General features: G+C 34.9%; 3 protein-coding genes and 2 pseudogenes across 3 annotated transcripts; 3 read left to right on the top strand and 2 right to left on the bottom strand.

The window, feature by feature from the left end:
* Positions 1–675: 675 nt before the first annotated feature.
* Positions 676–25,729, bottom strand: LOC117240791 (annotated as a pseudogene).
* LOC117238689 lies at positions 11,834–18,690 on the top strand. The gene is made up of 7 exons (XM_033503807.1): positions 11,834–12,835; positions 13,644–13,728; positions 13,847–14,020; positions 15,083–15,272; positions 16,980–17,574; positions 18,291–18,381; positions 18,500–18,690. The coding sequence occupies exons 1-7, from the start codon at positions 11,834–11,836 to the stop codon at positions 18,688–18,690; spliced, it is 2,328 nt and encodes a 775-aa protein (XP_033359698.1).
* LOC117240777 (uncharacterized protein C18orf63-like) lies at positions 19,931–21,180 on the top strand. The gene is made up of 5 exons (XM_033506820.1): positions 19,931–20,153; positions 20,249–20,384; positions 20,460–20,634; positions 20,714–20,876; positions 20,963–21,180. Exons 1-5 carry the CDS (start codon positions 19,990–19,992, stop codon positions 21,063–21,065), a joined length of 741 nt encoding a protein of 246 aa, XP_033362711.1. The 5' UTR covers positions 19,931–19,989; the 3' UTR covers positions 21,066–21,180.
* LOC117240785 lies at positions 21,180–22,367 on the top strand. Its single transcript, XM_033506825.1, has 5 exons — positions 21,180–21,371; positions 21,446–21,671; positions 21,748–21,923; positions 22,010–22,105; positions 22,194–22,367. The coding sequence occupies exons 1-5, from the start codon at positions 21,225–21,227 to the stop codon at positions 22,278–22,280; spliced, it is 732 nt and encodes a 243-aa protein (XP_033362716.1). The 5' UTR covers positions 21,180–21,224; the 3' UTR covers positions 22,281–22,367.
* On the bottom strand, positions 22,575–25,641 carry LOC117240798 (annotated as a pseudogene).
* Positions 25,730–27,452: the final 1,723 nt, after the last annotated feature.

Here is a 27,452-nt window from a genome sequence, read left to right as displayed (position 1 = left end):
TTTTATACATTACGGTAATGCCTAGCCTCTAATACAGGACTCCGAACTTGGCGTCTATTCTATTCTATTGTCATAAATTATTGTTGCTACTTACTTAGGAAAAGGGAAGAAAAGAATTTATAAAAAGAATTTAGAGCGTTTTGTGTTAACATTCCGCCACGTCTTGCGTTCGCTTTCATAAATTTCGTAAATTTGCTGAATTGCAAAGGCAGCCATGAATATGGTAACCTGTTACCAAAACAATAGAAAAATATACTTTCTTTATATGCGTTATTTTATATATATATGTCAGATAAATTCTTTTATTCTTGCCAGACTTCTTGAAACAGCATTTGGTTCCATGTTTACCGATTTAAAGGAAAACGAGGCAAAATTTTTCAATTATTTGTTCAATATGCGTACTTAAAATATGTAAATATGCAGAAAACGTTTGGACGTAACATTCTATCAAAGCAGAGATTGCAAATTAAGTATCAAAACAAAATAGATATTAACAGATTAAGTAACAGTTAGTTAGATTAAGTTAAGTTAGATTAAGTAACAAAACAAAATAAATATTGATTTATACAGTATTAGACCAGAAAATATATAATACAATATTAGTAATAGATAATATTTGAATCAATATTTCCATTAAATAAGGAAGGACAGGCACAAATATCTCTATACCAGGAATATATTAGTAAATATTTAATGAACAAAATTGCATTACAAGAATGTGTAAATATACATATGCAATTGCATAGTTACAATTTGTCCTTTTTGATATTACACATTAATAAGTTTATAGAAGCAGTGCTAAATATGAAATAAGCATAAAAAAAAAGTAAAGTAAAATAACTCTATCAATACTACCAATTTTACTAAACATTTCCGATAGATTGTACTCTTAAAATAGCTTGGAACTTCCTCCACGAAGTCTCAACACTAAATGGAGCGTGGACTCTTTCTGGATGTTATAATCTGAAAGAGTTCTTCCATCTTCTAGTTGTTTGCCAGCAAAGATCAAACGCTGCTGGTCTGGAGGAATACCCTCTTTGTCCTGAATTTTAGCCTTAACATTCTCTATTGTGTCAGATGCTTCAACTTCCAAGGTAATGGTTTTACCAGTAAGTGTTTTTACAAAGATCTGCATTCCTCCGCGAAGTCTCAACACTAAATGGAGTGTAGACTCCTTTTGGATGTTATAATCTGAAAGAGTTCTTCCATCTTCTAGCTGTTTGCCAGCAAAGATCAAACGCTGCTGGTCTGGAGGAATACCCTCTTTGTCTTGGATCTTAGCCTTCACATTCTCTATTGTGTCAGAAGCTTCTACTTCCAAGGTAATGGTTTTACCAGTAAGTGTTTTGACAAAGATCTGCATTCCTCCGCGAAGTCTCAACACTAAATGGAGCGTGGACTCTTTCTGGATGTTATAATCTGAAAGAGTTCTTCCATCTTCTAGTTGTTTGCCAGCAAAGATCAAACGCTGCTGGTCTGGAGGAATACCTTCTTTGTCTTGGATCTTAGCTTTCACATTCTCTATTGTGTCAGAAGCTTCAACTTCAAGAGTAATAGTTTTTCCTGTTAACGTTTTAACGAAGATCTGCATGTTGGTAGATCTGAAAACAATATAAAGAAACAATGAAGAAAATAGACATAAGCATCACAAGATTAATGACATGGGATGATAATGGTGTAACAGAAATTTAAATTCTTGTTTGTTAAAGGAAAGAATAAATATTTTTTGTATGATGTTACTCTGTTGAAATATTGTTATTTTCTTGAAGAATTTGTATATTACTCTTCAAATATTGCCTTGTTTATATAATAATAACATATAATTTAAAATTAAACATTTGGTTAACATTAAGTAGTGGATTAATAATGTATCAAAATGGTGTCTTAATCGAAGTCGCAAAAAGATCGAACAATGTACAAGAAGTGGAATGTCACTATGTAACTCTTAATTGGATGGAATTCTTGGAATAATATATATATATATATATATATGTCATAAAAGGAACAAGCTTTTGCATTAGATTTGTAAATGAACTGTTTTTTGTAATGTAATGGAATGTAATCGATGTTACATGACGCAGTTGGAAGCCGATTTAGGAAAATGTTAATAAATTCAAATGCTGCAAATGCAAAATGAAGACTTAACAATAGAATTGAAAAATATTGATTATTTAACAACTTATTAAGATTCTTATGCACAATTACAAAAAAAACTATGCAATATACTTACACGCTTCCAAATAATTCTTAAAGCAAGTTAAGTTCTTCAAAAAGTCAGATTCCGACGAACGTTGTCTTTGGTAGACAATATAGTAAAGTAAGCCAGAGAAAGGGACGTGAAATGACGTAAAACATACATATATGTTGATCCTAGGTATTTAATACCACATATGTCTCTGATATTACTAAACGTAAGTTTTAAATTCCCTAGCTTAAAGCGATAGAAAACTATAAAAAAAATTTGAATACTGTAAAATTAATTATTCTTCTCTTAGAAAAATCTTGTATACAAGTTATTGCGAATGTAATAAATTTAAATGTTTAAGTAAGTTCCAAAGTTAACATTCATGAAAGCAATTAAATTTGATATATTTGTCATGAAACAAATATATTTGAGATATTTTTAAAATTTTCCAAATCTTACATATTGGGAATCTATCTCATACACACACATACAGACATACATATTTTCGAAAAATATCATTTCCAATTGTCCAAAATCATTACAAATGAAATATACAAACGCAAATTATACATTCCAATATACAATGGTAAATTGAAAAACTATAGACCAAAATTTGTTCACAACAAACAATATTCAAATATACTTTATGATACAGTAAATAAGAGGTGATACAGACAAACCATTTATGCCAAGAATGTATTTATAATTGTTTAATGAACATAAATGCGTTACAAGAATATGTAGTTACATATAATTGGGTCAATACAACTTGCTAATCTTGTCATTACACATGAATAAATAAAGAATATAGACTCATATAGTGATAGCAAGTAGTAGCGAATATGAAATATACATAAAAAAGTAATATAATGGAGCTGTCAATACTATCAATTTCACTAAACACAGCCGATCGACTTTTGTATCAAGGCAGATTAAGGACACAACTCTTTATCATGTTACTAACTGCAGCACAGGTTCACCTTGTTCTTAGAAAGATTAGCATCTTCAATGACAAATCAAAGTAACCAATCTTTATGTGAAATATGGTGCTCCATAGAGTAAATGTGGTTTCCCCCTCGAAGTCTTAAAACCAAATGTAGTGTAGACTCCTTTTGGATGTTATAATCTGAAAGAGTTCTTCCATCTCCTAGTTGTTTGCCAGCAAAGATCAAATGCTGCTGGTCTGGAGGAATACCCTCTTTGTCCTGAATTTAAGCCTTAACATTCTCTATTGTATCAGAAGCTTCTATTTCCAAGGTAATGGTTTTACCAGTAAGTGTTTTGACAAAGATCTGCATTCCTCCGCGAAGTCTCAACACCAAATGGAGTGTAGACTCCTTTTGGATGTTATAATCTGAAAGAGTTCTTCCATCTTCTAGTTGTTTGCCAGCAAAGATCAAACGCTGCTGGTCTGGAGGAATACCCTCTTTGTCTTGGATCTTAGCCTTCACATTCTCTATTGTGTCAGAAGCTTCTACTTCCAAGGTAATGGTTTTACCAGTAAGTGTTTTGACAAAGATCTGCATTCCTCCGCGAAGCCTCAACACTAAATGGAGCGTGGACTCTTTCTGGATGTTATAATCTGAAAGAGTTCTTCCATCTTCTAGTTGTTTGCCAGCAAAGATCAAACGCTGCTGGTCTGGAGGAATACCTTCTTTGTCTTGGATCTTAGCTTTCACATTCTCTATTGTGTCAGAAGCTTCAACTTCAAGAGTAATAGTTTTCCCTGTTAAGGTCTTAACGAAGATCTGCATGTTGGTAGATCTGGGAAACTGTACAAAAAGACAAAAACAGTGTATTAATATACAATATTACAAAAAAATGTGCTGTGGTAGTAAATCCTAAAATAAACATTTTGTAAGCATAACATTTTGTATATCTTTTTAATTTATAAAAACATTAATCAAATTTTGTTAAACAAAATGATGGCATCACAGAATATCGATTATTTGAAAACTCACCTAATATTTTTTTACATAGATATGGAAGAAACAGCTGTTATATTTATACTTTTTGAAGTAATTTATAACACAAATTACTTTGATAAACAACTATATTCTTTGATAAACAACTATAGAAAAACATTCGAAGGGTGATTCACACTAAATAATGTTAAATAATGTACAACTTGTACATATATACATATTTGTCAAATTATAGATCCTAAATTCCCTACATTGAAACGTTGTAGTTAGGTATTACAGACACATTTGGTGGGAAATAAAGATTTTGATGTGGACTTGCGTGGATCAGGGCCGGCGCAAGACAGGCTCAGCGCTTTCGCCGGAACCCGGGCTTGCGTTTCGAAAGGCCCCGCGGTCTACGAAAAGTACCCAATTAAAAAACACCTATTTTGATTAACTTTTTACAGGATGATGATACCATTAACAGATGCAAAATATTTTTTTAGTAGCAATGATTCAGTTTAAAGGAGTGACAAAAATCATCAAAGTTCAGTGTAACTCCACAAAGTCCTCATATCCTGGAAACTACTTTAGATAAAAATCCAGGCGCTTTCAGAGAATTGTACTTTTAGAGAAATTAAACTACATCAATAGCTTTTGCAAAAGTCATACATAATTGCAGATTTTATACTTTCATTGAATATTTTGCCCCTCGAAAGCGAATTATGGATGTGAAAAAATATTACTTGGATTTGTTTAAAAAACTGCTTATAAAAATATACAATACGTAACAGCATTTGTAAATAAATAATTCCTCGTTATAAAATTTAAATGTAGGATTTGAATGTGTATTCAAGCCCGCGAAATTTTTGAAGTTGGCCCCAGAAAAAGTCACGCCGGCCCTGGTATGCATCATAGAATTCTAATAAGAGACAGTGAAAATAGAAGAGAGAGAGAGAGAAGGGGAACAATATTCCATGTATCTCTTACCGTACTGCGTACCGCGGCTACGTTCGGCGACTGATGATCGCCTTGAGCTCAAGTTCATTATCACAAATCGCAAACAAGTACAATTGGGCAGGATGACGGCAAATTGTTTAATTATGACTGTAAACTTTAATTGCAATTTTAGGGATTTTCCCGAAGTTCCAGAGGGACGGCTCCGGTGTCCTTTCATCTCCGACACGGCCATCCTGACTATCACACGTCCCCGTGTGTAACTAAAGTATTGAGTTCTTCCAATATTAGATTCGGTACAAATAACGTTATTTACAACTTAACTAAATCAAGGGTCCGGTTCAACAGCAAATTTTATTCGGGGTTTGGTAACAAGAGGAATAAGAGAGACAAATTAATGGCGTCATGATTGGTATTCAAATGTCAGTTGTATCCTGCAGGTTGTTAGTCTGGTCGCAATGACATGATGGACCATTTTTGATTTCGCACCCACATGAGTCTCGTTTTCTGGATCGCACGACCGCCCGATGGTACGTTTAACCCGTTGCTCGGCCTTCCTGGCCTTTCTTATGTTATTGCCCCGAGCTCGTGTGGAATCCCTCACAAATGGGGTGTATCACAAGGCCACCTTAAGCTTTCCTGTATTATTGCCCGGAGCTCGTGCGGGGTCCCTCGTAAATGGAGTGTACCACACGGCCACCAGGAGCTTTCCTGTGTTGTTGCTCGGAGCGCGTGTGGGGTCCCTCGTAAATGGGGTGTACCACACGGTCACCAGGAGCTTTCCTGTGTTATTCTGCCAGGGGGGAGGGGGGCGGTGTCGTGCTTCTGATCCTCCGAGATCGGGGTACTCATATCGCCATGGTCACTGTTCTCGCCATCGGTACAGACGTCCAATTCCGCTGGGATACAGCTATTTGACATTTTTCGCAACCTGTCATGACTATATTTAGAGGATCGTTTACCACCTACCGTTTTCAACCCGTACCTATCCCCTTCCAAGATTTCTGTTATTACAAAAGAGCCCTTGAATTTTGGATTTAATTTAGTTTGATTTTATTTCCTCGTTTTCGCGTAATGCAGAATCACCAGGATTAAACCTAACTACTTTAGCTTTAGTTTTGTCAAATCCACCTTTATCGTACTTAGCACTAATTTCTAGGTTCTCTATTGCTTGTTGTCTTACATCAAAGATATCTACTTCTCTCTCTTCGATATTATCGGGTATCAATGAGTCTGTGGCGGATCGGTATCAACAGGACGCCGACAGGTCGAGGCATCAACGCGGCGCAACACCTCCCGGGCGATCCGCGGGTACCAACCGCCAACACAACCGCCAGACAGAGTCAGTCTGTCTGTCTAACTCGCTAGCGGTCGAATATACGAGCGATTGAAATACCGCACCTAGCGAGACTCCCTCTAAGTCTAAGGCAGGGACTACCGGGCACAGCCTTACTGACGAGTCCACCGGTAGTCCCGGGACGAAACACAACTCTCACTCTCTTTTCATCCGCCTCAAGTCATAAGGTCTTTGCTGTCCTACCAATAAATGGTTCCGATGGACTCGATTTAATCGCGCGGTTGATGGTGCAATTCAAAGCCAACTGTATTTTGCCGATCGCGTCTAGCCACGATCGCCCAGTCGTTTCTACCGTTGTAAACATACTTTTTGGCGTGTGCATCATACGCTCTACCTGTCCATTGGCCCTACTCGCACCGGTTGCTATTAAGTGGAGTTTAATGTGTCTACCTTGACAAAAATTCTTGAAATTCTTTGCCCGTAAAACATCTTCCTTGATCCGTTATTATCCGGCAGGGGCTGCCGAATAAAAATATAGCATACTTAGGTACTTTAACGGTACTAAGGGAATCTACTTTACGAGTATGATGCAGATGTGCGAATTTAGTGAAGCTGTCGACCAAAGCAATGACATATTCTTTCGAATCACTTTTACTACTTAGTTTGCCCGTTAGATCCACGCGAACGGAATGCCAAGATATGCTGGTCTTAGGAATAGGATGTAGTTCAGCTAGTATTTTACCTGAACTAGCCCTCGACACTCGGCGAGCATGACAGTTCTCAACGAATTTACGAACATGTTTCGCCATTCCTTCGAACCAGTAATACTCGTACAGTTTCTCGAGCGTTTTATCCCAATCTAAGTGCATAGTTGACTGTTGCACATGGTTAATGACTGGCCACCTAAAACCTCTCGGGGCAATGGGCAAGGAAAGAGTTCTGCCTTTTCTTTGTCCTTTACGATAAAGGGTACCAGATCGTAATTCATACGCATTTGCGACATCTTCCGCGAGCTCGTCACTTTGTAGTTTAGTGACGATTTCTGAAATTTGAGGATCCCGACGTTATTCCGTTAACAGCCAATCTTCTGAGGTCTCGGTCAGATTAATTTCTTCTCCTTGAAATGACTATGACTATGACTTTGATCAATGTCTATGGGATTCCGCGGGAAGAAATCTACGTGAGCCATTCATTCACTTCCTCGATACACAATGTCAACATTACTAGTTTGTAAGTAAGTTTCACCTTATTATCAGATGCCTTCACGGGACTGCAACCAGTGACAACAAGAAATTCTCTTTCATGTAATTAGTAGCGGAAATGTTTAATAGCGCTTAACAACTGCTAACGTCTGTAGTCCATATGAATGATACTTAGATCCCGCAGGGCTAGTTCTTATACGCTCATATTCTATTACTCTATTGTTACCTTCCGTCTTGTGCATTAAAATAGCCCTATATCCATCCGAACTAGCGTCTATCTGGAGTTCTCTCGGATTGTTCGGCTCAAATACCATTAACACCGGCGCGTCAGTCAGGACAGAAGTTACCTTTTGCCTTATTTTTCATGCCTATCCCTCCAAGTTCTGTTTTTCTTACCGGGGATAAGTGCATACATGGGTTTCATTACCTGTGAAGATTTAGGGACGAATTTTCGGAAATAAAAAGGCTAGACCTAGGAGCTGTCTATGCTGTGTGACGGTCGTTGGTTCCGATAAAGAACTCAAGGTTTGTATTTTACCCGGATTGGGTCGAACTTCTCCGCTATGAATTGCATGTCCCAAATAGAGTACCGACGTGTTTGGGACGGAGCATTTAGAAAAATTAGAAGAAACTGCGGCATTTACGAGGGTATTTAATACGGTGTACGATCTTTCTAGAGCTTGATCCATGGAGTGGGCAATGATTAGAACGTCGTCCAAATAGACAACAACGTGCGAATGACACGTTGGCTGCCATACGTGTTCTCAAGGATCACCTCTCGTTTCGTTTATTCGCAACACCAAAACCACCAGCCGCTGCCGAATACAACGAAGGAAAGTGTGGTACAGATCACTTCGATCAAGTGGTTTCTTATGTCACCACAATTAGAAAAGGGTCAAATGGTACAGAAAACTTGGCATGCGACTCCTTCTGAGGATTTCTATGGTAAACGCTTTGATGGTTTAAAAAGAATGGCAGCCAGGAAGAAATTAGAATATTCAGATAAGTATTAGTTGCAAAATTATTAGGGCTGTCAAAAATGCAAAATCCCTGTTTTCGATGGAGTCAGCGTATATCGCCGTTCGGAACGACGATTCCGAAAGAAACACTAAGCGCGCACGCAACCATGTTATGCAAATAAAAGACGTCGAGTGGACCGAACAAAGACCCCAAAGAATTTGAAGAAAACAACAATTTATTGTCCAAATCGTCCTACGAGGGTAGCCAATGCTGTATACTTCCTAGAATTAGAATGAATAAGGATTTGGCGAAACCCGCTGGCCATGTCCAGACCAATAAAACATCTTGCTTTCGCAATCTCGCGACTTGATCCGCAATAAGGGGTAAAGGATACCGGTCCGCGACCGTATTTTTATTTAGTTCTCGAAAATCTACCAATCATCTATCCGAACCGTCGTTCGTCTTCACGAGTAACATGGGGCTCGCGAACGGTGGATTACCAGGCCTCGTGATTTTTGGCTCTGGTTAATTCGCTTATCCTCTCACGTACTATTCTGTGCTCTTCCTCGCGAAGTCTATTAGGGTTCCTCGCACGGTGATGTTAGGATCAATTGATTGTATTTCTAACTGGCCTGTATTTACGCGAGTACGTAGGAAGCCCGTAACGAATGAATCTTTGGATCTTCTAAAAGGAAGATGAATCGACTTTTATCTCTACCACGTACGCCATTGTCAACTTCGTTAACATCGATCTCGTCTTCGGCGGTTTTATTACAGGCATTAATTATTTGTCTTACACATAGCGAGGCTATTTTGTGTGATATTACGTGAAAACCTTGACTTAAAATTTCACGATCGATCGCGATATCATAATTTAAAATAACCGTCAGCGAGGACATGACGAATTTATCTCTAATGTAAAACCACTAACACCTGCAGCGGACAAGAGTTGAGATGTAGCAATGTTTCTCATTCCTCGCATTACTACTATATCGATCTGTAGCGGCACTCGACACAGCACAAATACGGCTACTCGACATAAACAACTAACGGACGACGGTAGCGCAGTGCTTAGCGCATTAGGTTACGAACGTTCGGAACGCGGGATCGAATCCCGGCGACCGAAGTCCGATTTTTATTCCACGGTTCTAAATAGGAAGAAAATATAGCAGTACCCCCAGCAGCGACATCTACAGCCACCAGCCGCGCAATCATCACGGACTCGACTCATCTTCTACAGATATCGTTCTTTTGCCAGAAAATCTCAAGACCACGGATTCTTTAATCAGCGAACACTCGGCTCCCAAAAATCGGGGTAAAATGGAAACGACTCAACCGGATGACTTGATCCACCAGTTGATGCTTCCACTATGTAGAAATCGATTCGACGCTCGTTATTGAGATTATATTCAGGGCACTGCTTTCTAAGGATTTTTCTCCGTAATCAAATTGACAGCTGCGCATCATGCAGCGGAATCGGTCGTAAGCTCTTGCAGTGTTATAACCAGCACTGATCCCACTTCTGATGTCGGAGTCAGGTTGTTGGCACTTTGGGGCGTTCTATGAACCTTTACTTACTTTACCGTCGTGGATGTGGTTAGTATTTATCAGTGCGAATACGGGCACTACAAGAGGTTATGAGTAACGGCAATAGGATGTCCGAGACGATGGTGACAACGAATCCAGGTTCGATAACGAATCCACGGTCCACGGGATGACCAGTATCATCGTGACTTACTCGGCAATTCACTCAACGACTAACTAAAAATTCTCTCAATCCAGATGAACCTACCCTTATATACTCCTGTCCCCGCTCCTCGGGTCAATCCTTGTTTTTAAGGAGAGTCATCAAATCATTCCGTACCTCTGTCAGGTACGCGGTCCTTCCGTGAACGTGGCTAGGTCTGGTGACCCGTTCTGTCACCTTAAACCTGAACCCATCGTCGTAACGCCAGGTTGGAACATTAAAAGTTGTTTTCCTTATTTTTATTGCTTAAACATTAAAATATTGACTATGATGGTGATGGGAGGTTTTTCCCAGCATTCCCGACGGAAAGTCCCGCTGTCCTTCCATCTCCGACATATATATATATAATATGATATAATATGTATAATGTAATATAACATAATGCTACAGCGTTTTACTATTCGCATCGCGAGAGAACTTTATCACAAAATAAATTTATAAAATGTTACAAACGGTTGAATTTTCCTGCAGAAACCCTGTGTAAGTTGTTTCACATATTGAAGAACTGCGTACTTACTTGTAAAAATAATTTCATTATAATCCGCGAAGATTAATACCGGGGCAGGGTATACGCCACAAGGTGTAGGATGCCATAAAGTAACGGTTACCTAGGACTTTAGACTACACTGTTTACGACAGCAATTGTCCTTCTAGTAAATATTATACCCATATCCATTTATTATACCCAGGAAGCGGATGTCGGATTAGGACTGTGGCCACTTGAACCGAAGTAATGAACGGATTAAGAGTTTCCGAATATTGCAAATCTGAAGCAGAACGTTATGGAAATTCCGGTAAAAATTGTAGGAAGACGATGTCGAGCTAGAGATATTACGAAAACTCGATTAGAACATTTTAGCAAACATCTATTGTCATTTTCTCTTTTATTATATCTGTTAATAATATATTGTAATTTTTTGTCGTTCTCTTTGACTCTCTAGACTGCGCAGCAGTTTTTACTGATATTTTCAACAACGTGTTAATATTGCCAAGTAAAAAGGGATGAAATAAGAATTCCTTCAAAAGCGGCATAATTTTCGGAGCTGAGTAAATAAGAGATATATTTTCAGGGTGTACCTAACGAGCGTCCTTTCTTTTAGACAGTAAGGGACGGAGCATCGGTGAAATTTGATTGGTCGACAACATGCCCGCTCTGCACAGTGGATGCCTTATAGTGCATTGAAGGAGTATATTGCTGCCGGGTACTGTGGGTAGGGATAAGATTTGTAAAAAACAGGTAGTAACTTCCCGGTACATACCAGCAGCAAGATTCAGTATTAGACTGACGGTCGAAGAGTTTGTGTGGCTCGTTCGTACGATTGCGCAGTTTTAGTAAATCTAAAAATATAAAATATACGAGACTAAGATATTAAATATTTGTCAAGATTCCATTTGAAGAGTTGGGGTGCTGTTGAAGCGGAACGTCAACATCTGATATTCGTAAGTTTTGTCTGTAATATATTTCTGTTTGATCAATTGTACACGTACAATATTTCTTAAGTCATTTACAATTAGTAGATATTTCAATTTCTTTTTCTTTTAAATGGGTTCGAAGGTGCATTAGATTACAATTTGGATAAAATGATTCCTGCAAATCACTTCCAACACTTAATGGAACGTGATCCAGAATCTTCAGAAAATGAAGATTCATATTCATCGATTGATTCAATTTCATCTATTGATTTAAATTCATCGATTGAATCAACTTCAACGATTGATTCAATTACATCAGATGATAGAATATCGGCGGATGAGTTTGCCGTACCATCGGGATCTTCAGCAAGTGTGATTGATTCAACATCACCGATACAGTCGACGGCATCAATGTCGCCGGTTCCATCCACTTCACATGGCATCGAAGAAAATAACGATGATTATCGTTTTGAAGCAAGTAGACGTTGGAGTTTTCGAAGTTGGCCTAAATCTTTCATTGACCCTGTCAGTCTTGCAGCTGCAGGATTCTATTATACGGGTGAAATAGATAGAGTGAGATGCTTTGAATGTCAAGTGATGGTAAATGACTGGACAGACGGTGATATTCCAATGCAGATTCATGAGATGCGTTCTCCAGAGTGCAGATTTATCCGCAATGAACATTGTGATAATGTACCAATTGGAGTAGATCCTGATAAAGTTCTACGGACAGAACGAAGAAATAGAAATATAACTTGTCGTTATGGTTTACAATATCATGAGTCATTTGATTTTAATGACCATCAATTTTTACGACATTTAAGGTACCCAACGGCGTATGAACTTAGCCGTTTGGGACTACAAGATGTCAGGAAAGCTAAAAATTTGAAATATGTTACTTACGAATCCAGACTAAATTCATTCGAAACATGGCCTACATATATGAAACAGACAAGTGAAGAATTAGCCGATGCAGGCTTCTACTACACCGGAGTACATGATTTCACTACCTGTTTCCATTGTGGAAATACTAAAGCTGGTTGGAGAGATGAAGTTCCATGGGAAGAGCATGCAATTTTGTCTCCCAGATGTTGTTATTTATTAACAGTACGGGGCTGGGAATATGTTAATAAAGTAGCAGGCGAGAAGATATATGAAACTTGTGCAGAAGTAAGTACAAAAAATTAAACCCTGAACCATATGTATAATTAATAATTCAGATATATACTTATTGTTACGTCGCGTAACCCTCTACCTAGCCCAGGCCACACACCGCGGGCAAGATGGCAACCAGATCTCTTCGGATACTCACTACGTACCCTCAATAGTCTCAAGTACCTTCCATAAATCTCAGGAATTTCCTAGTCGAGGTCCTTCGAACCAAACAAACGTCTGTTTCCGAAGCATTTCTAAAGACCATTGTCTACCACGGCTTGACAAGGGAAAGTTAGTTTTTCTCACACATGATGCAACTTTCCTCCCGCGAACCACTTTCTCTCGAGGGCAGTTAAGACCCTTCGTTTAACCAATTAACGACGAAGCCTATTTCCCTCACTCTCTTAACTAAAATCGTCACCAAAAAAAACGATGGTCCCGTGCGCTAGACACACCCATCCTTAGCTTTCCTTCGCCACAGCATCGTCTCCGAACATCTCTGATTTTACATCCTTCGAACGGTCAACATCCTTTAACCGGGTATACACAGCCGTAGATCAGTCACTCACTCATCTCGTACATACGCACCAGCGTAACTGTCTTCGTTATAAGTTGTTGGAATAAACGATGAAATATAACTTACTATACTGTCATATTCATTTAACCACATCTGTTATCTTAACCGAAACAGGGGAACGACTACTTCGCGGCGTCGATTAACCGAATCGTAGCGAGAATTTACGCCTCTCGCTGACGCGTTTTCCTCGCGACCGCGTCTCTCCGCGAACGGTTGTAACACTTATGTACATTATAATTATTTCAGGCACCGATAGAAATTGCAGATGAGAATCCGGAGAGATCCAATAATGAAAATGATAGTAATGAAATGACCCTCCGAGAGAAACTTGGTAAGTAATTAAAATAAAAACATAGATTGATCACAAATTCGTCAATTTGTATGAAATCCGTATACATATAATCAATTTTATTATGTATTATATTTAAATATACTGTTTACTATTTTAGCTTCCCTGGAGAAACAAAATCAGGCATTGAAAGATGCTCGTTCGTGTAAAGTTTGCACGGAACGAGAAGCCATAATTACTTTTTTACCTTGTGGGCATTTAGCAACTTGCCAGTACTGTTCACCTGCTTTCAAAAAATGCATAATTTGCGGAAAAAATATTAAAGCCATTAGACGTATATTTTGGACATAATGCATGCACATGTGTAAATTAGCTTATTCATATCTCTCGAATAAATTATCTTTATAATTTTTTAAAAATGACATACACACATTAACATGTTTGGTATAATGTATCGTTAAACTAAATGTATATGTCAGGAAATGATAAAATATTTTATTTTTAGTACTATTTCTACAGTAATTAGTAAACAGAAACATAATATTAAACTAATCAAATACATTTTTTCTCTATATTTTTGGATTTTTTTGTATTTTAACTTTTTTTGTTACTTAGGTAAACATTAATTTGTATTATGTATCTTATTTTATCCGAATATAGGTAACTTTTTCTGCATCTAATTAATTGTTCTTTGTTTTATTCTCCGTATTGTTAGTAAAAAATATATATATATTTCAACTCATAAAAATTATAGCTTACTTTTTCGTTTATTTATACTTTCATTGTTTATGCTTTGCGTTCAATCTTCTTTATTTAAAAGTAGCTGCTGCAGGAAAAAGATCAAAGACAAAAGCATTTAACACTGAAGGAGAAACTATCAAAGGCTAAATCTGATAAAGATAGCAGCTCATATGCATTGGTATACACGCACTTATGTTCCTAAATTCCGTATGATTAAGTTAAAATTACATATAATTATTAAATAAGATCAAAACAATATTGTGCAGACAATGGTAAAAATGAATCAGTTGGATCAAATGTAGAATAGTGAATTAAGTACGTGGGAGAAAATATTTATATCGTCTTTCGGGGAAAAAAATGCGAATCGAATGAAAAGCGAGATTTTCGAACTGTAGAAATGAAAAAGAATGTAAATGTTGCAAACGAAAACGGAGAAAGTTGTTATATAGAATTATTCTATTATTGCATAGAAAATCATTGAAAAATGTTCAGAGTAATCTTTATATATTAATTTATAATAGAACCTTGAATTTTTCGATATACGACACTTTTATTCGCAAGTTGTTTTCTTGAATGTTATAGTTTTTCAGATGCTGTTTAAAGCTGTTATTGCATTGGTTTGGGTTTTGAAATTCAATCGATTCATACAGATTAGTTTTATATGCTGTGTATTTCACCACCTTGTACAGCCATTTACAACACACGGGATACTTAGATGAAGAGGACGTGACGGACGGGGAAAAGAAGAAGAGGATCTCAAGGACCTGCACCAACGCTGGATGTAGGAACCAACATGACATTTATCTCAACAAAAGCCAGTTTAGATTTCCAGCTCAGAATATTTGGTGTCTAAGACGCATCGAATGCAAGATGCTAGAGAAAAATAAAGAAAAATTAGAAAACCAAGCGAAATGAGAATAAACGGGTACCGCAGACACGCCGCTACATTCTACACGAATATAAACAGCTGCTAGAAAATTCCATTATGAAAATGACGGACTCACTTTAGCAATTTCAGGATTGTTAGTAACAAAACATAGACATATCGTCAATTTTAATGGTTTTACATCGTCGATACTTTTTTTGGCATTTGTTGTCAGACGAGAACGTTTCAATCGTTATTTTTCAAGATATTACTGCTTTTCAAGCTTAGTATATTGCGCTTTGCCCGAATATCTTTATTCTTCGTTTTTACTATCATCTAGTGCATACGCAATTAACACTTTTAACGCCAAACGATGGTATATTGTTGCAAGGAACATTTGCGAAAATGATATATATATATATATATATATATATATAATCTATATATATATAATCTATATATAATCTATATATAATCTATATATATATATATATATATATATATATATATATATAGTATGATATAATATGTATAATGTAATATAACATAATGCTACAGCGTTTTACTATTCGCATCGCGAGAGAACTTTATCGCAAAATAAATTTATAAAATGTTACAAACGGTTGAATTTTTCTGCAGAAACCCTGTGTGAGTTGTTTCACATATTGAAGAACTGCGTACTTGTAAAAATAATTTCATTATAATCCGGGATGACTAGTACCGGGGCAGGGTATACGCCACAAGGTGTAGGCTGTTTACGACAGCAATTGTCCTTCTACCAAATATTATACCCATATCCATTTATTATACCCAGGAAGCGGATGTCGGATTAGGACTGTGGCCACTTGAACCGAAGTAATGGACGGATTAGGAGTTTCCGAATATTGCAAATCTGAAGCAGAACGTTATGGAAATTCCGGTAAGAATTGCAGGAAGACGATGTCGAGCTAGAGATATTACGAAAACTCGATTAGAACATTTTAGCAAGCATCTATTGTCATTTTCTCTTTTATTATATCTGTTAATAATATATTGTAATTTTTTGTCGTTCTCTTTGACTCTCTAGACTGCGCAGCAGTTTTTACTGATATTTTAAACAACGTGTTAATATTGCCAAGTAAAAATGGATGAAATAAGAATTCCTTCAAAAGCGGCATAATTTTCGGAGGTGAGTGAATAAGAGATATACTTTCACGCTGTACCTAGGGAGCGTCCTTTATTTTACACAGTGCAGTACAGTTCAGTAAGGGGCGGAGCATCCGTGAAATTTGATTGGTCGACAACATGCCCACTCTGCACAGTGGATGCCTTGTAATGCATTGGAGGAGTCTATTGGTGCCGGCTACTGTGGGTAGGGATAAGATTTGTAGCAAACAGGTAGTAGCTTCTCGGTACGTACAGGCAGCAAGATTCAGTATTAGACTGACGGTCGAAGAGTTTGTGTGGCTCGTTCGTACGATTGAGCAGTTTTAGTAAATCTAAAAATATAAAATATACGAGACTAAGATATTAAATATTTGTCAAGATTCCATTTGAAGAGTTGGAGTGCTGTTGAAGCGGAACGTCAACATCTGATATTCGTAAGTTTTGTCTGTAATATATTTCTGTTTGATCAATTGTACACGTACAATATTTCTTAAGTAATTTCCAATTAGTAGATATTTCAAATTCTTTTTCTTTTAAATAGGTTCGAAGGTGCATTAACGTGCAATAAAATGCTTAATGTTAATTACTACCAATACTTAATGGGACATGGACCAGAGTCCGTTCCTAGCGAAGACGATCATTCAACTTTGCCGGTTGATTCAATATCGGCGGATCAGTTTGCCGTAACATCGGGACCTTCGGCAAGGGTGATTGATTCAACATCAGTGGTACAGTCGACGGCATCAACGTCGCATATTTATTCATTGCAACAGATTTATTCAACTCCAATAGCTCATATATTGCCGCTGGTTCATCCAACGTCGCCGGATCGTCCAATGTCCCCGGCTCCATCCACGCCGCGTGTTATGGAATATTGTTTTGAAGAAGTAAGACCTTGGAGTTTTCGATTTTGGCCTAAATCTTCCATCGACCCTGCCAGTCTTGCAACTGCAGGATTTCACCATACCGATCAAATAGATACGGTTCACTGTTTTGAATGTCACTTGGTAAATCCCCAAGCAGACAGCGTTACTCCCATGCATATTCATGTGAGGCGTTCTCCAGAGTGCAGATTTATCCGCAATGAACATTGTGATAATGTACCAGGCCAGGAGTTATATGAAATTTCTGCAGAAGTAAGTACAAAAACTTAAACCCTGAACAATATCTATGTCGGTGATGAAGGAACACCGGAGCCTTTAGAATTTTGGATAATCCCGCAACATTGTAACCTAGAGTCTACTATAGCTGTAATTGAACAATTGTAGTTATTCAACCCGATTGTAATTATTCGAGAATTGTGATAATGAGCTTGGGCTCGAGGCGACAGTCAGTCGCCGAACGTAGCCGCGGTCACGGGATGAACGCTTTGTCTAACAAAGGTATGGAGCAATTCTATAGCTCTCCTTAAAAGAAATATTCGTGGCGACACGCGACAGTAAACATTCCAACGGTTTCTGTCCCGTGGCTCTCCACACGCAGACCCTATTCTTCGAGTAAGATGATTGCCAGATGTCGATGCGTCTCCGCAGTACATGTTCGGCTATCAGTGATTATTCTCCGACTTAGACTTTGTGAGTACGTTCTGTTGTCATCCCGTTGACCGCGGATTCGTTATCGAGCCCGAGAGCATCGTCACTAGTGTCGCGAGTGCCGTGATCAATTGTTAAGACTGTAATAATTCTATCGTTGTAATAAACTACGCCTGTGTGTACCGTATCAATGGCTAATCCTCGAGAAGATTCATTTGACGCCCACAACCCCATTTCCAATGCCGATCCGACATATATAATTAACAATGTGTATAATTAATAATTCCAATATATACTTATGTACATTATAATTATTTCAGGCACCGATAGAAATTGCAGATGAGAATGGATCTCCGGAGAGTTCCAATAGTGAAAATGATAGTAATGAAATGACCCTCCAAGAAAGAATTGGTAAGTAATTAAAATAAAAACATAGATTGATCACAAATTCGTTAATTTGTATGAAATCCGTATACATATAATCAATTTTATTATGTATTATATTTAAATATACTGTTTATTATTTTAGCTTCCCTGGAAGAAGAAAATCGGGCATTGAAAGATGCTCGTTCGTGTAAAGTTTGCATGAGACGAGAAGCTGTAATTACTTTTTTGCCATGTGGGCATTTAGCAACTTGCCAGTATTGTGCGCCTGCCTTTCGAAGGTGCATAATTTGCCGAAAACGGATTAAAGTAATTAACCGTATAGTTTTGGAGTAATGCATGCACATGTGTAGATTAGCTTATTCATATCTCTCGAATAAATTATGTTTATAATTTTGTAAAAGTGACATACACACATTAATATGTTTGGTATAATGTATCGTTAAGCTAAGTGTATATGTCAGGAAATGATAAAATATTTTATTTTTAGTACTATTTCTATTAGAAACAATATATTAAACTAGTCAAATACTTTTTTCTCTATATTTTTGGCTTTTTTTGTATTTTAACTTTTTTTGTTACTTAGGTAACATTAATTTGTATTATGTATCTTATTTTATCTGAATATATGTAACTTTTTCTGCATCTAATTGTTCTTTGTTTTATTCCCCTTATTGTTAGTGAAATGAAATTGTATTATATATATACACACACACACACACACACACATTACTAGTTACCTATTCAAATACTACACTATGCATAGTGTTGAAATTTGAATTACGCGGCGTTTATTTCAAATGGCTTGAAGTTATGAATATACAATATATTTGAACATTACTGAACCGTTGTGTTACATATGAATCTGGCCTAATATTTAGCGATATCAATATGCAATTTAGAAGCGAAATTTGAAATCACGTTCACATACCTGAAATGTCAAATACATCTATATATTGGTCAAAAATTCGATGCGAGTACTATAGCAAGGAGTGAATAATTCAAGGAGTGAATTCAAATTACAGGAAATACGCTATTGGAAATCTTTTAGTTTAGTCGTTAAAAATCACGATAAATTAAAAGGTTTTCATTCAGCCATGCGAGGTTATTAAAAAATGTTTTGTTTTCTAATTGAAAATTTCAAGCAGATCTCTATAAAAGAAGCTATGCTTACATCTTAATATGTAGTTATCTCGAATTTTTCGCGCACTTTATTGAACAAAGCGGTTCAGCGATCCGTACCAATATATATAATATAAACTCCTCAGTAACCGCTAAATAAGATAATATATTGATAATAGAAAAAGAGTCGTCTTTTTACTTAAGAAGATTTTAAATTTGTTTTAAATATAAAACGTTTAGATATCTCACATACAAGCTTAATTTTGAGATAATTGAGAATAAAGCTTCTTCACAAAAATCATACTTAAAGTTTTAGTACAACTTTTGAAATTTTAAATGTTGAAATGTTAAAATCATATTTAAAGTATTAGTACAACTTTTGAAATTTTAAATGTAAATTGTTAAATTTTAAATTTTAAATATTCATTCGAAAATACGTTTTCGAAAAATTGTTAGTGTAAATTGAATCTACAAGAACATAAAATAATTAAGAATAGCAAGCAATTATATATAATGGATGCTTGTAATCTTATGAATAAGAAAAAAGAACAATCGGTTCTGTACGCTTCATTTCCGGAAATGAGTAACCTATGTTGTGCAATTTGCGAAATTGATTTTCTTGAAGTTCATGATGCATCGGCGAAATCAAATTTTCATTGGCAAACAATTAAGTGCCGGTAAGTCAAGGGCAAATTCTGCGAATCAAAAATTTTGTATTATATAATATTATCTTAATAATGATCTTTATATTTTACTAACAATAAAATTTTAGATTACTTATTCATTTAATATCTGACGTTATTGCTTCACCAGTAATGGGTACAGAAAGATATATATTTGTTATAACGCATAAACAATTTTCTCAAAATGGTAGATTGGAACAAATTTTAAGAAATTTTAAACTAGTGGTATGTTCAAGACACAAATCTTTATTCGCTCTAAATATATTATTTCAATAATAAACTGGTTTTTATTCCTGTCAGTATCAAGGATCGAGACCAGTTACTACAGAAGTTTATAAAAGTTGTCTTAGGTATACCATGCAAACTAAGATAGCTCCTTTGTGGAATAAAGTTGATGATTATTTTGTTCGAGGACAAAATTTTTATAACTTTATAGAAGGAACTAGAGCATTAAAATTAGATGTACTTATAGAGGGTAATAAAAAATCTAATTTTGTTCTTCGTCTAACTAATATTAAAAAGTGTGAAATATATTAACATTAAAAAGTTTTTAGATAGAAAAATGTGTTTGCAACTTCATGCGGAAATACTTAAAATTCCATATATAAAACTTGAAGACTATCTTTCACCGTCTATTATATCACATTTTTTAGCAGACCCTAAAGGATACGTCGATTTATCTCGTTATAATCTTCCATTTGTATATGTATTACCAAGGTAACAATAATTTATTTCATTTAGTGGAATATATATGGGATATACATGTATATTTGGTTTAAAATAAAATTTTTTCATTTTTGTAGTACAAAGAAAGGCAAACTATTATCTGTGTCTAAAGAACTTCCAGCAAAATGTGCTTTTAAAGATTATGACCAATTACGTAGACACTGGAAAAATATGGTATAAATGACAATACCTATGTTTATTCATCTTGCAATTTACTTTCAAATATATCTTTGTATAACGTTTTAGTATGGATATTATTTACCTAAAAATAAAGGTGGAATTTTATTTTATGAAATTAAATTTTTGATTTCCAAATCCAAGGTTTTTACATATCCTCATATGTGTGTAGCAAGTAGTCCATTAGAAATTATTCCAAATAGAGAGAAAGAATCTACAATTACACAGTTTTTATCTGATATACTTATGAAATTACCTGCAGTTTGTGGTAAACGGCTACAGATATCCAAGGATACCCCACTTGATACAGTGAGTTACACAGAATATTTAATAATTTCTATTCAATAGTCGTAAATAAAATCTATTCTCCATTATATATACAGAAATCTTTAAATATAAAGTCAAGTAATGCATCACCAAAGGACAGAGGATTAAGTACACACCTTAAGGAAAAGGAGAATATCGTCTCACAATTAGAATCGTCTGATAAATATATAGATGGGTTGACAAAAGATGTAAATGCTGCTATATCATTAAGAACACGATTAACTAAAATTCATCAAATTCATCAAAAATTAAACAACAGGGATGTGAAAGAAAATCAAAGTGGTACTAAGATAATAATATACCTGTACAAATATACCTAAAAATTGTAATTACTTGAGTTATAAAATAAATTTCATAGGTATTCAATGTTTAAATACTATGCAAAATTCATGTATACAAAATGTGGAAAATAATTTGAACACAGTTAATACAGTTAATACATCGAGAAACCCAAATTTTACGGTATCAGAGGAAAGAACAATTTCTACATACTTTAAAATTCAAAACATGAATTCTTATGCTAAGACAAAAGGGGTATCTTACTCTCCATTTTCTATGTAAAATATATTTTATCTTTCATTGTTTATGCTTCACTTATAATCTTCCCTTTTTAAAAATAGCTACCGCAGGAAAAAGATCAAAGACAAAAACATTTAACACTGAAGGAGAAACTATCAAAGGCTAAATCTGATAAAGATAGCAGCTCATCTGCACTGGTATACACGCACTTATGTTCCTAAATTCCGTATGATTAAGTTAAAATTACATATAATTATTAAATAAGATCAAAACAATATTGTGCAGACAATGGTAAAAATGAATCAGTTGGATCAAATGAAGAATAGTGAATTGAGTGATTGGCTAAATCAAAGAGCGTTCAATTCCACATAATTCTAAAGGAAAGAAAAGTGTACTTATTAATAAAGTATTATCGCACATCAAGAATACAACAATTTTACAGCCATTCCGTATGTAAATGTATCTTTATAAGCAAAAATAGAAATGTATCATATGTGTTCTTAAGGGTACTAAGTTAGTATAAAAAATAATACTAATATGCTATAACATAACATATTATATTTTTACATTTATACATTAAAGCAGCTTTAGTATATAACAAATAAAATGATAATATGTAATTAGATATAATTAATAAAAGGTAATAAATTCGTTTTGTATCACAGATTTTTTATGATCTGTTTATCACTTCTAATATAGCTTTTCTGTCAGCTTCATTTTTTATACCAATTTCAATTAAATCTTCATTAGTTAAAGTCATAAATAAATCAATGTCAACCTGAAATAAATGTACAATATTAATTTATAATAAAATTTTATATATATATATATATATATATATAACACATAATTTAATAATATGTTTACTTCTTGTTCGAGAAATATAGGCAGGTATTGACCTAATCCGTAATGTTTTAGTAAAACAAACATTTTTGCTTCTTCGGAATTTAACACTAGACGGTCCCGTAAGCACCCGTCGATTTGACGGATTTCGAACTTGGAAATGAGATATCTCAAAAACCATAGCACCAATTTTAACCATTTTGCATCGTAAATTAATCATTTCATCTAAAGAATTTACACAAAAAATTATTTTCTCCTAGGCTTCCTAATTTTTGAAATCTGTATGTAGTATACCTATCCCTACGGGACCCGTCAAATTGACGGGTAAACGAAAATATGCATTTTTCTCTAAAACATCGATTTATTCAAATTAAGTCTGAAAGGAACAATATTAGGCTTCACATTTAAATAAATTATTAATAAATAAAGTTTTTTTTTAAATTATCACTAAAAAAATAATAATAACATTAACGGTACAGGGTAATCATATCTATTGAGCACATTTTTTGCAAATATACTGAATGTTGTTTGTGCATTTTCCGCATACAGTCTTTTTGCAATATATACAATAATTACTACTTCTATTTTTTTGCAATAACCCACTTGGCAACTTTTTCGCACTTCTGACTTTGAAGGTGACAGAAATGAAGCGTCTGATCTTTGGCAAATATTCTCCTTGTTTTCTCCAGCTAATTCCACGGCTAAACAAAATATGAATTCCTTTCTGAATAATTTCGATCTGGTGCACTCTTTATATAATATCCACCCGTTTATCGCTGCCAAATCCAAAATATTGGAAAAGACTTGAAGGGACCATCGGAAACTCTCTACTTTCACACTATATTTGCGTGCCATGTGGTCAACGACGTCCACACCAAACTTTGTTTTATTGTAAAAGGCAATGGTTTCTGGAACACGTTTATAATTATCTTCTATTCGTACACCTGTATATTTTGTGCTTAAAAGGAGGACTTTTACCTTAGGTTTACTTTTATACACGGTAAGTGTGCAACTTTCTGATTTATATAAATCTGAGGAAAACAAAGTTATCTTGTCCTTTTTTTCCTTCGCTGGTTTTGCCAGTTCTCTTTTATTCGACCGGATGGTCCCAACCAAAGTTGTTTTTTATGCTAGCAATTTTGTAGCTAACGGGATGCTTGCAAAGAAATGGTCTGTCGTCATATTTCTGCCTCGTTGTAAATATGGTTCGGCTAATTCTAGCTCACTCACTAAACTCACTCAACGCTATTGAGCATCGAGTTTCATCTTTCCCCATATAAGGGAAACCATCCAAAATATACTTTGTTTGGATATCAACTGCTAACCAACATTTAATGCCAAATTTATGAGGCTTATTCGGCATATATTGTGTAAATCTGTACCGGGCTTTCGTTGGAAATAATTGCTCATCTATTACTTATAAACCTGTTCCATATTTCAGAAAATGCAAAATGGTTAAAATTAATGCTATGGTTCTTGAGATATTTCATTTCAAAGTACAAAATCCGTCAAATTCCCGCAAACCTAGTGTTAATGTTATTGTTAGTTTTTTAGTGATAATTTAAAAAAAAGACTTTATATTTATTAATAATTTATTTAAACGTGAAGCCTAATATTGCTCCTTTCAGATTTAATTTGAATAAATCGGTTTTTTAAAGAAAAATGTGTATTTTCGTTTACCCGTCAATTTGACGGATGCTCATAGAGATAGGTATATACGAAACGCCTGTAAACCTAGTGTTAAAATTACTCCTCTTGAAGGTGTCCTGTAACGTGGTGGTGTTGGAGTATTTTCTTCAAATACATTTTCATCATACATATTTGGAAGAATATTTTGTTGGCGCAATGGACTAAATGCAGGCACATCTTCTTTGTGTTGAATATTTAAATCTTGCGGACAAATGGACTGTAATCTTTGCAAACAATACAGTTAAATTAAAATATCATACTTATTCTGTATATAATATAGAGCAATAACTAATATACCTCTGCAAGGGTAATTCGCTTACATTCTTTCCACTTTTTGAACAAGTTGGCATTACTTCATCTTCATCTTCATTTACAAATAACTGTTTATCTTTTGTTTCATCTTTTATATTCAAATTAACTTCCTCATTATGTTTATTTTGTGTAAAATATATATTTGGAGATGTAGGTAACAGTTTGTTCAGATTGCAAGTCAAAGTGGGTGAAATTAAACAACTCTGAACGAATTGATTTCTGAATGTATTGTCTCTAAACTTAATGCACAAGGTTTTGAAAGCTTATTTGGATCTTTTATGACATTGTTGTTACAGTTGACATTATTGCACATTGTAGTATCAAATGTAACTAACGCTATCTTATGAACATTTAAAGGAGACTTATTACTATTATTTTCGTTCACTAGTTTGGAAAGACTTAAACAGTCCTTGTTATCTGGTTCCTTTTCTATAAGAATGTTACCTGAGTTACCATTCCAATAATCTTCTGTGTTCAAATATTTTGCCAAGTTTTTTATTTCTGGTACTATCGACTGCTTCGTCGTACTATAAGTATAGTCATCTATTTAAAAATTAATGGTAAAACTGAATAAAAACTCTACCAGCAAAATTATGCATCGTTATCGTATCAATTTTAAACAAAATGTAATATCTTACTATTTTTTGAAACATTAAATCCTACTTCTACTAGTCTGAAAAATAAATTTTTATCACCTGTCATAGCAGCAATGCAAAGTGGTGTAACATCATTATTTAGAGAATTCAATAGTGCTGATGGACATGCTTCATATATAGTTTCAAACATATCTTTATTTATTGCAGCTGTCAATCCAAAAACAGACATGCCTACAAACCAACGGAAATAACGAATTTACTGATATAACGATATTATATATTTTCATATGATACATTAAACAAGAAACAGCTGTTATACTTACATTTCTTGAAATAATTTATAGAATAGGGTAGATAGTTCCACACAAGACAATCTAAATTTTGTTGATAAAACAATATACAAAAGCTTTCGAAGGACAATTCACGAAAGAGGATGTCAAATAATGTCAACACGTGCGTATATACATATTTGCCAATTTATAGATTCTAAATTCCCTACACTGAAACATTGCAGTTAGGTATTACGGTCGCGTTTGGCGGGAAGTAAAGATTTTGATGTAGATTTGGGCGAATTATAGAATTCTGATAAGAGACAGCGAAAAAAAGGAGAAAGAAGAAGATAAAAGGAGAACAATACTCGATGTATCCCTTTCTATTTCTAATGGATATATATTATTTTGATTAGGAAAATTATATTTTGATAAGGGACGAAAAGAGCGGAAGAACTTGTTTCGTAGGAGTAGGTATAATTGTATACAATGATGTGAAAAGTCCTGTGGAGGAAATCAATTTTAATAAATAGCAATAGGAGTCAACCGACCATCGTTAAACGCTGAGATCAAGTGATTGGAATTTTGTATCTGGTGTCATTCTTTTGGCGTACACAATAACTACGTAGTTTAGTAAACGAAGTAAATGATGTATTTAGACTAAATTTCATAACTTTTCACTTAACTTTAAATTAACTTTAAATTAAGTGCATATACATTATTTCATTTGCACATACAAGTACATAATGCATATTTGTTGAAATCAGTTAACTAAAATATAATATGTTTCCTAGGAAAGCTGTTAAAAAATTCGAGAAAGGATGGAAACGTTTAAGAATGCCCATAACCTTCCTTGTTAAGTACGTGGGAGAAAATATTTATATCGTCTTTCGGAAAAAAAAATGCGAATCGAATGAAAAGCGGGATTTTCGAACTGTAGAAATGAAAAAGAATGTAAATGTTGCAAACGAAAACGGAGAAAGTTGTTATATAGAATTATTCTATTATTGCATAGAAAATCATTGAAAAATGTTCAGAGTAATCTTTATATATTAATTTATAATAGAACTTTGAATTTTTCGATATACGACACTTTTATTCGCAAGTTGTTTTCTTGAATGTTATAGTTTTTCAGATGCTGTTTAAAGCTGTTATTGCATTGGTTTGGGTTTTGAAATTCAATCGATTCATACAGATTAGTTTTATATGCTGTGTATTTCACCACCTTGTACAGCCATTTACAACACACGGGATACTTAGATGAAGAGGACGTGACGGACGGGGAAAAGAAGAAGAGGATCTCAAGGACCTGCACCAACGCTGGATGTAGGAACCAACATGACATTTATCTCAACAAAAGCCAGTTTAGATTTCCAGCTCAGAATATTTGGTGTCTAAGACGCATCGAATGCAAGATGCTAGAGAAAAATAAAGAAAAATTAGAAAACCAAGCGAACTGAGAATAAACGGGTACCGTAGACACGCCGCTACATTCTACACGAATATAAACAGCTGCTAGAAAATTCCATTATGAAAATGACGGACTCACTTTAGCAATTTCAGGATTGTTAGTAACAAAACATAGACATATCGTCAATTTTAATGGTTTTACATCGTCGATACTTTTTTTGGCATTTGTCGTCAGACGAGAACGTTTCAATCGTTATTTTTCAAGATATTACTGCTTTTCAAGCTTAGTATATTGCGCTTTGCCCGAATATCTTTATTCTTCGTTTTTACTATCATCTAGTGTATACGCAATTAACACTTTTAACGCCAAACGATGGTATATTGTTGCAAGGAACATTTGCGAAAATGATTATATATATGTCGGA

The sequence above is a fragment of the Bombus vosnesenskii genome, unplaced genomic scaffold, assembly GCF_011952255.1.
Source record: "Bombus vosnesenskii isolate JDL3184/JDL3185 unplaced genomic scaffold, Bvos_JDL3184-5_v1.1 scf7180000013264, whole genome shotgun sequence".
Taxonomy (NCBI): Eukaryota; Metazoa; Arthropoda; class Insecta; order Hymenoptera; family Apidae; genus Bombus; species Bombus vosnesenskii.
The sequence above is the reverse complement of the archived record's forward strand: the minus strand, read 5'-3'. Positions and strand labels throughout refer to the sequence as shown.